The 13,526-nt window shown below is 40.3% G+C and overlaps 1 protein-coding gene across 1 annotated transcript in view; it reads left to right on the top strand.

Annotated features, from left to right (window-relative positions):
* LOC128687121 (cell adhesion molecule Dscam2) overlaps nt 1-13,526 on the top strand; it is a 139,659-nt gene that overhangs the window by 49,155 nt on the left and 76,978 nt on the right. Inside the window, exons 11-13 of the mRNA XM_070098295.1 lie at nt 8,383-8,531; nt 10,353-10,460; nt 10,618-10,794. Of these exons, the coding sequence (XP_069954396.1) occupies nt 8,383-8,531; nt 10,353-10,460; nt 10,618-10,794 (434 nt within the window). The remainder of the gene's footprint in view (nt 1-8,382; nt 8,532-10,352; nt 10,461-10,617; nt 10,795-13,526) is intronic.

Genomic DNA, 13,526 nt, shown 5'->3' with positions numbered 1-13,526 from the left:
GTACTGACCAAATCGCAGAGTCTCACTAGGTCAGAGGTACTCATCAAATCATTCATACTCGCTATGTAACCTGTGCAGTACATAGGTACATATGTACTCATCATACGACAATACTGAGCCATTGGGTTTTCCCACACATTCTCTACCTGTTACAACTCCATATCTGATGGTGATTCCATCTACATTTAAGTGTGGTGCTCAGGTGCCAACGAGGTCACCAAGAAATGTGAAGTCACGAAAGAAAAAGAGAGTAAGTATACCTGGTAATGGAACTATCAGGGAAGCGAAAGTCTCGTAAAATTTTATGAAATGTGATACCAAATGGTAAAGAGAGACAGGGCTAAAATAGGAGTAGGAAACTTGAGAAATAAAAGGAATTGCAGGAATTAGAATGTGAGAGACGAAGGTAATAACGGCAGTGATGTTTAGTCCGCCAGCAAACAATAAGATTGAAAGGGAAATGTTGCATAATTTAAAGTAACAGTGAGATCAGAAGAGGGAATTCTAAACTTTAAGTACTAGAAGATTTCTACCTTAAGGAGATACATTGGGAAAAACTAGAACCCTTGTGAAGGACTAGAAAACTGACTCCTAAAATTCTAGAAGCAATAACGAAGAGCTTTCTAAGCTCAGCTTGTGAAGTAAACGATAAAAACGTGATCTGGTTCTTACGAAAATGAATATGACGTATCTGAATAGTTGGTGGAAATAGTCATGGAGGAAGTAATGACGGAAGTGAATAGGGGAAGGTTGTAGGATCGATCCTCCGTAAGGTACTGTACTTTCTGACCTAGACGAGACTGGAGAGTACAGCGATGCAAACTAGGCTGTTAGAAGACTGGCCTGAATCTCAGTCTCGATTCCCGCAAACAAGTCGGTGAGTACAGGTACTCACCAGGTAAGAGGTACTCACAGTCACACTATATGATCAAGAACGGGGTCTCACGAGGTGACCAGTAACCAAGTTACAGGGACTCCAGGATCGGTCTTTACCAGGTAACAGGTATTCACCAGGTTACATGTACTCACCAGGTTACAAGTACTCACCACACTACAGGTACTCACCAGGTTACAGGTACTCACCAGGTTACAGGTACTCACCAGGTTACGGTTTTCCCCTCAGTGGAAGCAATGATGAACCGCCGTTTTCATCGATGTTCTTAACAACACTCTTAAATATCTTCATATTCATTAAAAATCCTTAATACCTACTGTTAGACAGACATTTCCTTTAACATTTAAAAAAAAAAACTGTTATCTCTCATATCTATTAACTCTCATAATTATTTTCGTAGATTTATGGTCCCCCTTATCCACTGCGTTACCCAACTTAGTCTTAATTATACACATACTAAGTCTCTTAAGTTGCTGGTATTCTCACTCCTACACCGACTTACCTGACACTTTAATTAGTTAAATGTAAGTGAGCTATATATAGCTTATATATGTGAAAAATAAATATATTTTGTTAATAGGTAACAGTCGTCACAACACAGCGCTTTTCTAAAGTCTTTGAGTATGTGATTATTAAATTATTGCACTGAATTATTTTATCAAAGGGGAAAATCAATCAGAATATTGCTTATGCTTAAATTCTTAAATACAGAGGGTATTTCCTTTTTGTATATTGTTATACACTTCAGTCTACTGGTGGATCAAGTACTACATCCCTTGATCCACCTCACATTCAACTCCCTCTTTTACTTCCCTACACATGCGAGTTAATGTGGCCCCATAGAGTCATATATGTTACTCGACACTGTTCATGTTGATAATGGTCTAAAATACCGACAGGTTGATGATTAAGACACATGTGCAACAGCTGAACATGTGTCTTAATCTGTTCATGTTACTTGAGCAAGTCTTGTGATCAAGAAGCTGACAGAAATAACATTTATCAGTTGCATCACTTACCTATATTTGGTTCTGTTAATTGCATTTTATCTTCTTACTTTTTTTTTCATGCCTCCGGGGCATGAGGCATCATTTCATGCCCGTCTACGGTCTTAAAAAACGTAGCTACCAAATACCTTTTATTTTATCCTATTCCTCTAGATTCTGCAATTATTATTTTTTAAAAGACTTAATAAGTTAAGTAAAAAATAAATTCAATTTAGAAGATTTAGGTGGAATTCCTTCTGAGCAGGGAACAGATATTCCCGAAAATACGCTTAGAAGATGCTTAATATCTAGGACTCGTGCGCCATCCGGCAGAGAACCTTCAAGATAAATTTTTGGTTGGGCTTGGGGATGTATTGTTTATTGCAGGAAATGAGTCAGACAACTTTTAGATTGGGAAAACAACAGGAGTGTTGATCACTGTCATGGATTAACGTAGGTAATAATTTGTTTATACCACCTTAATACAGTCGGATGTTTACGAGTCATTCGAAGGGCAGTTTCTCAACGCAATAGGCAATAAATCAACTTATTCGTGAGTCTGGGAATGTTTACATATTTTCTTCCCTCCATACTGAGGAAAATGGCTTAAGAGTTTTTCTGAGTATCGGCTGCCTGTTTTTTTAAACCTGTAATACATTGGTAAATCATTCTTTTTTTGCTATCGTGTCCCAAAACGTGTCATAAGGATAATGCGTCAGGTGTTAGTTAAATTCTCGTCCTGTCAGCATGTTCACTTGCTAAAATGCTTCAATGAGCATTAAGCTAAAAACAGTAGCTATAGAGCAGTCCCTAGCTGCAGTAATGAAGCTGGGGAGGAAAATCTGAGTTTGCTGTTGGTTAAACAGGACAACAGAGGGAGTTGAATATAAAACAGGCAGGGTCGACATTGCGTACAAGGGACACAGTTGCCAGTGAGCGGTACAGGAAAGTTTGGCGTTAGTAATTATGGGTTGTCCGCAATAGATTTCGCAGGTTTAAGGGGGAAATTAACTGTGGGAACTAAAAAAATCTTCATTGTCAGTAGGAGTCAGGAGCTACTGTGTGGACTGACTGGCACTTGTGAGATGACTGGAGATGTTTTTCTAAATGGCAAACTGATGGTAAACTATTGTTGACATGGGTGGTACTTACAGAAACGAGAGAACTAATGAACTCTGGCAGTATTAGTTATATTGCCGGGATATATACAGCCATAATTCGTCACGCACTATTTCGTGCATAAACGAGGTAATAGTGTGTCAACCTAAAATGAGACACTTAACTACAACGATGAGTACATCGTTAACTAATCCATTATGGATTCAGTTGGAGGAAAGGCATTTGCTGTCAGGTATGAAGACAAAGACACTGATCCTACTCCCATTGGTCAATGTTTTATAGATACGTTGCAGAATGTACTATTCTTTCTCTAATTTTCTCGTGTATAACTTGACTACGTCTCATCCAATCCGCTTCAGATTTTCCACAGTGTTCTGTTATAACTTAAGGAATATTCCTGCACCTCTTGCCATATGCAGAGACCTTCTAGTCAGTGTTAAGAACACATGTTGCCGAATACAGTAAGTATTTATCAGGTATTCCAGAAGGGATATCATTCAGTGGTTGCCTGATTTGTTTTTCTTCACACTATTTGCAATCTGAGGACGCCTTATCTAATCAGCTTCGTCACATCTGCGTTGTAAAGTGAGAATGATTCCGGCAGTAACGATCTGACAACAAATTAGTGACCAGGCGAATCCATAGCATTGAAACGGGTAAATCCATAGTCGTAACTCTCGTAAGCAAGGTATCGCCAGGAACTCTTCCTGCCATGGAACATTAATCAAAGATTTAAGCAAAATGTAGTGTTGAGACGCAGGTAACTCTGCTAAGCGAGGTATCGCCATAAACTCCCTACTGGAGAACATTAACAGACATGTAAAGTAAAAGGACACAAGTGCAACTAATGTGACATTTATTGTGGCAACGTTTCGCTCTCCAGGAGCTTTATCAAGCCATTACAAACAATACATGGACACAGGGTATATAAAGGCTCTGAGTATTGCACCTCACTCAGAGCCTTTATATACCCTCTGTGTCCATGTATTGTTTGTAATGGCTTGATAAAGCTCCTGGAGAGCGAAACGTTGCCACAATAAATGTCACATTAGTTGCACTTGTGTCCTTTTACTTTACATATTGTCGGTAATTCTACCAACTTTATTACATTAACAGACATATTAAGGCTTATGATTTTTTCTTGTGGACAAGTGATGGTGAAGTCAATCAATCCTGAACAAATCGACGCATTATGCGTTGAACAATCTATTTGTGCAGTGAAATAGAATTTTAGTGTGTACAACGAACTGTCCACAGTATTTACTCAATGTTTATTGTGACTAAGTGACAAAGAAGTGAAGACATCCTCGTGATTCATCGGGGTAACACCATCATATCTTAAATCAAGCCATCGATGCCGTGGTAGTGTCACATGGCCCTCACTACACAGGCCAAGGTGAGTGCAATAACTATGTTTCAATCTCTTAATATTTACGGAGTGCAGCCAATTGTGGCACCTGTAAATATAAACGTTGTACAGATACGGACATAATTTATTGTACTTAAGGACAGTGAATAGCATCAGACACCATGACTAGATGGTGATCCGCCCAGACCTGGTAAAACATGTGATCGACCCAGACACTTACCCTTGATACAGTGGAACATATGTATAGGGCAGGGCGAACAAGTGGTGCATCCACCCTCTTTCAGCCCCGTGGGACACAAGACGGTAGCCATAACAAACTACGATTAAGGTTCAGCTGCTATAAGTCTTAGGTAATCACAACTAAAATATAGCAAAGACCTGCAAAGGTGTAAGAGGCCTTCAAACTCTCAAAGAGATTTTGAAGGAGCTCCCTCTTCCTTATGAAAAGAAAACATTGAAAGATAAATTATAACAAAATAAGATAATCAATTTTTTATTGAATATAAGCAAATCTCTTAAAATATGAAACAATATGAAATAGTCCTGACTGAGGTAAATAAATGAATAAATCAAATGAAGAAGCCTAATGTGTACAGAAAGATGTTCTTCTGAATCTGGCGGTGTTATGGCAAGGCTCAGGAATAGCTGGAGTGTAACGGGACGCTGGAGATAGAGGAAGGTCACAGGTGTTCGTGACTGTTGTGAAGTCCCGCTCCAGATGGTTACAATGCCTATAAAGATACTCAGGTAGCAGCTTACGTAACGGTAAGTCGGTAGTGGTAGTCAACTGGAGATCGGCAACAGAGTATAAAAAAAAAGGCAAGTTCCTCAGTGTGTTGCTGAGATAGTAGGTCTGCCCTGGTTGTATAGAGAAACTGAGTTCTCAAGTGAGGCTTTTGACCTGCAGCGAAGTGGTGCAACAGCAGAGTTCTAATGATACTGGAGTGTAGATCTAAAGGAAAGGTGAAGGAACAGCACAGTTCCCAAGTTGAGACCTTCGACAAGATTATGGACTTGCAATGTCGAGTTCTCGTAAAGTAGTAGATGGGTAGATCAAAGGTGAAGGAAGAGCAGTGTTCCCAAAAATCTAAATTCTTCAGTTTCCGATCTATAATATATTTGATCGTGCTGCTCGTCTCGTCTCGCATCTTGTGGGTGACCCAAACCATAAGGCAAGGCTACCTGGAGACTACCTGGAGGGTATTCCGGAGATAAACGTCCCCGAGGCCCAGTCCACGACCAGGCTTCCGGACAAGGAGTTATTCGCATGATAGGCTGAAGGCCTTTGAAAGAAATGGTGATGACTAATATTATCTTATAAACGTAATTACATCCAAGTCCAGACAAAAGTTAAAAATCCTAACAAGAGTACAAGTTTTGTCTCTATTAAATTAAGGAAACAAAGCTATAGCTCTTCGCAGCTTTCAGTAAGCTTTCACCTATACCATAAATTAGCAACATCTGCCACTGATCCCATCATACACCGTCTCCAAATCCTTAAGCTATGAAAACCTCTTTACCGTTATTTCAATGCTGTTCACCTGTTCTTGTGATGATAATGGTAATACTGTTGTTTTGTGATGATAATGTTTTACTGCTGTTGCTGTGATAATGATATCACTGTTGGTGCTGCGATGATAATATAGTGTTACCGAAGTGTAACATGTGGGTATTATTATTTGTAGATGTTTCGCCTTCCAGTGGCCTTGTCGATACAAATTCAAGGATATAATGGAAAAAATGTAGAAGTGTATACGAAAGACGAGGTAATCAGTCCCTCAGCCTTGGAGTTAGTGTTCACAGCATCGTGGTGGAGGAGAATCTGGAGCAAAGGCAAGAAGACTGGCGGTTTATATAGGCGTCAGTGGATAGGGACGGGCAGCAGACGAGGGCAGTCACTGGTAGGCGGGATTCCCCAGTGGAAGTAGGTCCTTCCCAAAGAGATGGGTTAGTTGCAGCAGCCGTGAAGAAGGTCTTGTAGATGTCCTCTGAACCAAGATTCCATGATGTTGCAGTGTCTGACAAGTTGTGCAATCATGAAGATTGGTGCTTATATACCCCCGTCAGAAGAGGGATGCGCTGAAGACGCAGGTATTGCCACTAGTAAATGGGATTCAGCATTGGAAGTAGGTCGTACCTCCCTTGAATATAAACTATTAATACATCAAGAACATAAGAATTGATGAACACTGCAGAAGGCCTACTGGCCCATACAAGGCAGGTCCTTCTCAAAACCACCACTACCCAAAGCTACCCAATAATTTACTTCTTTACCCACGACACCAATCAAACCCAGCCCCTCCCACTCATATATTTGTTCAATCTCTTCAAAGCTACACAAGGTCCTAGCCTCTACCACTTGAACTTGTACTGATAAAACCACTGGATTACGATATGTCTACAAATAAAGATACCCAGATGTTGCACGTGTCCAATTCTTTATCTTGTTGATAATGTGTACCATACATGTATAATGATGTTACCGTCATTGTTGTGGTGCTGATGGTATTACTGCTGGCTTTTTGAGAGTAATTGTTTACGATAGTATTATGATACCAGCATTGCCGATGGTTCTGTAATAATGTTAGCGTTACTGATAGTATTGTGATGTTGGTGCTCCTGCTGGTGGTGATTTAACGAAGTGTGTTGATGCTGGTGCTGGTGTCATTGATGATGTGGTATCAATAATGTTATTGATGGAGGTGCAAAAGCTGGTGACTATATGTTAGCTGGTAATACTGATATTGTTTTCGTTGTAACTGTAGGTGCAACAGCTGGTTAATTGGTTTCAGCTGGTGCTGTTGCTACTGTTAATTTTGTAATTACTGGTGTTGTTAGCGTGTAATTGTTACTGTTTTAACTGGCATTACTAATAAAAGTATTTCCTCTGTTCTTGTGATAGACAAAGTGCACAACACTCACTCCTAAGTCTGCAACTTGTGTTCTTACGATACAGAATGGGCACATCACGGTCAGGTATTTTATTTTATCGGTAATTAAAACCTCCCCTCTGATTAAATCATTGTATAATAAAGAGTGTTTATGTTATAATAACTGGGCACATTGTTCGATAAACATATATGTGTGCAAGGCTGAAATTCGTTTTTCACGGCAGGAGGCCTTAGTTATATCAGTAGAGTCTTCATGAGTCTGTCAGCCCAGTGCCCAGACATACTAACCAGTACCCAGTGCCAAGACATACCAAACAGTACTCAGTGCCTAGACATACCAACCAGAACCCAGTGCCCAGACATACCAACCAATACCCAGTGCCCATACATACCAACCGGTACCCAGTGCCCAGACATACCAACAAGTACCCAGTGCCCAGATATACCAACCAGTACCCAGTGCCCAGACATACCAACCATTCATCTACATACCAACCAGTACCCAGTGCCCAGACATACCAACCAGTACGCAGTGCCCAGACATACCAACCAGTACACGACGACTTCACAGATTTACAATGCAGTACTGTAGGCAGGCTCGTAGAGACAATGCAGAGACAAAGACTCCAGGAAAAAGCTTCCATATAACGAACACAGGTGTAGTCTAGTGGCCTGCACACCTGGTTGAAGCACGATAACCAAAGTAGGAACGAGAAAAAAGGCAGGAAGACAGGAAGTAATGAGTGTACAATATATATACAGATATGTACAATAAGGCAATGTAAGCAACTAACACAGTGAGAACAGTCTTGACCAGGTTTCTAGGTAAGTCTGCCAAGGTTGACTCATGAGTGTATCACATCGCTTCGTAACTTTGGTTGGCTTCTTTGTGATTAGCTGGTTGAACAAAGGTATTAGCATAACAATGGGGGGCCCATTTCTCATTATACCCTTAGCACCTGGTTTGCTGGTTGGGAAGGCATGCCTAAATGGGTATGTGACATACGTCGAATAAATTGTAACATATTCTTAGCATACCACACCTTGCATGTACTGATATTATCTTTCAAGCATTAGGGAGCGAATGACTTGCATGTTCTGTTACTCTCTTCCTGGCATCAGGGTGTCGGTAAGGAAGAGCGGTGGTCCCACGTCGGTGAAGTCTGTGTTGGAGATCCGGGCGGTTACAGCTGCGGACGCTGGCCCCTACACCTGCCGCGCCACCAACCCTCATGGCGACCACTCACAACTCTTCGACATCTCTGTCATAGGTAAATAGAACCCACACGGCTACTCACACCTTTTTGGCATCGCTGTAATAAGTAAGTATGAAACATCGACAGGACTACAACAGACTATTTGACATTATCGTAACCAGTAAGAACAACGTGCCGACACAACACTCAACTCAGTGACCTTGCACTGATTGACCCTCTGTGGATTATACTGGATTAAGTGACCACCTGACAAAACCCAAACGAATCTAACCAGTCTTTTGAGAAAATGTGGCAAAAGCCCAGTAGGCCTGTTGCAGTGTTCCTTCTTTCTTATGTTCTTATGTTCTTAAAAGTGCCATCTGGCAGTAAATCGACGACTGACTTGCTAAAATTTTAAATTGCGATCAAAGCCAATTTAAACCGAGCCAAAAATTTCCGATTCATGAAAACAGATATAGATTTAGGATATCTTATCAGGCTTCCCAAGAAGCAGATATGTGTAGATTAAACTTGATCAATGTAAATCAACCTAAATTGAAAAACAAAGCAGTAAAACATCTTATGGCTGAAAAGAGAGACATTTACTGGTATCGGGTGAAATCAACCAAGGTTTAAAAAAAAACAGGAGTAAGAAAGTTAAAAAGAACATGAAAGTAAAGATATAAAACTGTCAAAGATAAACCAAAGAATTTCTTTCAGGTATAACAGGAATAAGAAATGAGAAAAGATTGGCTGGAATGTAACTCAGTACGATTTACATTCCAGCTACTGGACCAGTGCCATAGTTTTCAGTCAACCGGAGTAAGATAAGATTTCGTTCGGATTTTTAACCCCGGAGGGTTAGCCACCCAGGATAACCCAAGAAAGTCAGTGCGTCATCGAGGACTGTCTAACTTATTTCCATTGGGGTCCTTAATCTTGTCCCCCAGGATGCGACCCACACCAGTCGACTAACACCCAGGTACCTATTTACTGCTAGGTGAACAGGACAACAGGTGTAAGGAAACGTGTCAAATGTTTCCACCCGCCGGGAATCGAACCCGGGCCCTCCGTGTGTGAAGCGGGAGTTTTAGCCACCAGACCACCGGGTCACCGGTTTATTCATATCTGAGTTTATTCATATCTACTGTTGGTTCACTATATAGTGTTCACGACTACACCTCTTTATTTTCCTTTACCAGTTTCTATATATCAGAATGATTTAAAAAACAGTATAACAGTGTTACTCAGCACATGAAGCGTAATTGACATCAGCTTTAGACTAGTGTCCTTGTGTTAATACATCACAGTATAATGTACATTCTTCTCTCTACTCTTGTACTTTCCTCCCCTAGATATGTCAAGTTCATCTCTTTCATTCTTTCTTCATACTCTGTCCCTCAACTCCAGGTTTAAGATGTTTGAAAACATCTTTGTACGTATATATATATATATATATATATATATATATATATATATATATATATATATATATATATGCAAAACAACCACTCTGAAAAAATAGAGAAATTCCAAGCGCTTTCGTGACTACTCACATTATCAAGGAACATTATCCTTGATAATGTGAGTAGTCACGAAAGCGCTTGGAATTTCTCTATTTTTTCAGAGTGGTTGTTTTGCATATTCCGAAATCACCTGTTTACTGTGATCTTATTGCATATATATATATATATATATATATATATATATATATATATATATATATATATATATATATATATATATATATATATATATATATATATATATATATATATATATATATATATATATATATATATATATATATATATATATATATATATTTAAAAACATGACAAGATTCAAGAATAAATTTTCTTCGTTTAACGCTATGTTTTTTCCCCTCTCTGTCAGAGCCGCCAACAGCACCTACAGGAGTGGTCTTGTCTGAGATTGGGAGTCGATCTGCTCGCATCTCGTGGTCCCTCCCACAGCCAGCCGCTGTCACCATACAATACAGAGGTGAGTAACAGAATCATGACACTTCTTGTCCTCGTTTATTTAATCTTATGTTTAATATTAAATTTCCATACTCTGTGCTTACAAGTATATTTTGATATAATAAATAACACTCGGTAAGTTTTACCTCCACTGTGGCTACCATTGCTTATCTCCACAGCTGAGGAAGAGTCATGGGTATCGCATGGTCGCAACGTGAGTGTGGGCCAGTGGGCATCATGGCACGTGTTGACGGGTCTAACTCCCTATCACACCTACGCAGTCCGTCTCATGGCTCACAACGACCTGGGAGTCTCGCAGCCCTCTCAAGTGCATGTCTTCACCACCCTCGAGGAAGGTTGCTATTAATATTTGTATGTATGGGGAGTGGGTACAGACTTAATGAAACATTGCAATATTAGCTAGTTTAACTGACGAGAAATGCTTTACAGAAATTATTAACCAAAAATGCTTATAGTTCAATTCTGAATTAAGACATTTATGCAGGAAATACTTCTTGACCCTCACAGAACTAAAAGAATGTACTGCATAACACACCTTAAAAAATAAAACTGATGTTCTCTAGTGTATCTTAGTGTTTCAGTGTCTCGATACAGAATCACAGCTTATGAAAGCTCTGGCAACTATAACGTACTAACTGAACTTTCTCTGCTCCTTGTGTAATAAAGTTCTAGGCTTTATTGAACAATTAATAATCTTGCTAACACGGAAACTGTCAGTGTTACTGCTAAGGGATTCTTTGCTAAATTTCTCGTTGGGGAGCTATTAAGAGGTACGTAGGTACCCCCGCCTTCTGATGACATGTTCATTTTTCCACTATAATCTATATGGTCCATAATTACATCGCATTTGCTTTGTCTGTTTCGTAAGGTGAAGTCCAGGATCTTTCCTTAATTCATGGTATAACTTGAAGAATTGAGACACTTATGCAACACATGGGAATCTTTGTTGAAGAAACGTTTCGCCACACAGTGGCTTCATCAGTCGAGTACAAAGTAGAAATGGGTAAGGAAAGGAGAAGTTTGAGGTAATCAGTCCCACAACCTGGAATCAATGTGTTCAGTCCATCACTCTTGTAGGAAGTGCAGGACAGGGCCAGAGAGGTGGCTTATATACTGCGGTGAGATGAGTTGAAGCAGGAGGAGGCGGGATCACAGTGGGACCTGCCACTAGTGTAAGTAGCAGGAGGAGGCGGGATCACAGTGGGACCTGCCACCAGTGTAAGTAGCAGGAGGAGGCGGGATCACAGTGGGACCTGCCACTAGTGTAAGTAGCAGGAGGAGGCGGGATCACAGTGGGACCTGCCACCAGTGTAAGTAGCAGGAGGAGGCGGGATCACAGTGGGACCTGCCACTAGTGTAAGTAGGTCGTCGTCCAAAGCTTGGGCAAGAGTTGAAGTCTTTGTACCAAGATCCCATGATGTTGCAGTGTCTAACAGATGTGATGAATGGTTTTGAAAACCGACAAGTTGAAGAAGTGAGACACTTATGCAACACTTATGAACACATCGATTCTAGGTTGAGGGACTGATTACCTCAAACTTCTCCTCTCCTTACCCATTTCTACTTTGTATTGGACTGATGAAACCACTGTGTAGCGAAACGTTTCTTCAATAAAGATTCTCATATGTTGCATAAGTGTCTCAATTCTTCAACTTGTCGGTTTTCAAAACCATTCATCACATGGTATAGCTTACCAAATCTTGAAGGACTTAGACTTAAGTTATACCATGGACAAAGATCTTAGACTTCACCTAACGAAACAGACAAAGCAAATACGATGTAATTATAGTGGACAAATGAACATCTTAGAAGACATGGGAACTTACTTGCCTCTTAACTTTCTTAGTACAGTCTTCACGGAACAAATTAATTGATTAAAATAATGAGGTTATATTACTCTAGGCCTATTTAATCCATTTACTTCTAGAATACTTCCCGACAATTTTTTTTAGAATAATTCACTCTCATAAGATTTGTTTATGATTTCCCAGACTAGAAAAAATATCAACATTTTAAGACTGCCGATTAGTTAAATAACCTGCATCATTATATTAAACTGAAAAACTAATTGGCTCTGGTGGCCTGGTGGTTAACGCTCTCGCTTCACACGGTGAGGGCCTGGGTTCGATTCCCAGCCAGAGTAGAAACATTGGACGTGTTTCTTTCCACCTGTTGTCTATGTTCCCCATCAGTAAAATGGGTACTTGGGTGTTAGTCGACTGGTGAGGGTCGCATCCTGGGACACTGACCTAAGGAGGCCTGGTCACAGACCGGGCCGCGGGGGCGTTGACCCCCGGAACTCTCTCCAGATAAACAAAGAGTAAAGTCCTGATATGGTTAGGAAAATTGTACGTGAACAAGACATACACTTCAGCCCACACACGTACATTATTTTTCATTTTGTGACAAACAGAAAAAAATGGAAGACCCTTAGAAAAGTTGATCGTCTTTTATTATAGCTGTGCCTTCTTACTGGAAATAAATGGTATAAAATACCGACACAATGGAAAAATAAACACATAAGCAGTATAATGTGATCCGTTATTGACAACGTTTCGCCCACACAGTGGGCTTTATACAGTCACAAAGATTTGTTTGTGACTTGATAAAGCCCACTGTGTGGGCGAAACGTTGCCAATAATGGATCACATTATACTGCTTATGTGCCTTTTCAGTCACCTATTACGTCGGTTCACCAAGAACAAGTAGGTGCTAGTGTGTAAGCCATCTGTCTGGGTTACCTCACATTGGAGGTGTTAATGTACCTCAGATGGGGCTGAGTTACCTCACATTGAAGGTGTTAATGTACCTTAGATGGGGCTGAGTTACCTCACATTGAAGGTGTTAATGTACCTTAGATGGGGCTGAGTTACCTCACATTGAAGGTGTTAATGTACCTTAGATGGGGCTGAGTTACCTCACATTGAAGGTGTTAATGTACCTTAGATGGGGCTGAGTTACCTCACATTGAAGGTGTTAATGTACCTTAGATGGGGCTGAGTTACCTCACATTGAAGGTGTTAATGTACCTTAGATGGGGCTGAGTTACCTCACATTGAAGGTGTTA

The sequence above is a fragment of the Cherax quadricarinatus genome, chromosome 62, assembly GCF_038502225.1.
Source record: "Cherax quadricarinatus isolate ZL_2023a chromosome 62, ASM3850222v1, whole genome shotgun sequence".
NCBI classification, from domain to species: domain Eukaryota; kingdom Metazoa; phylum Arthropoda; class Malacostraca; order Decapoda; family Parastacidae; genus Cherax; species Cherax quadricarinatus.
Note: the sequence above shows the minus strand (reverse complement) of the source record. Positions and strands in the feature narration are given on the sequence as shown.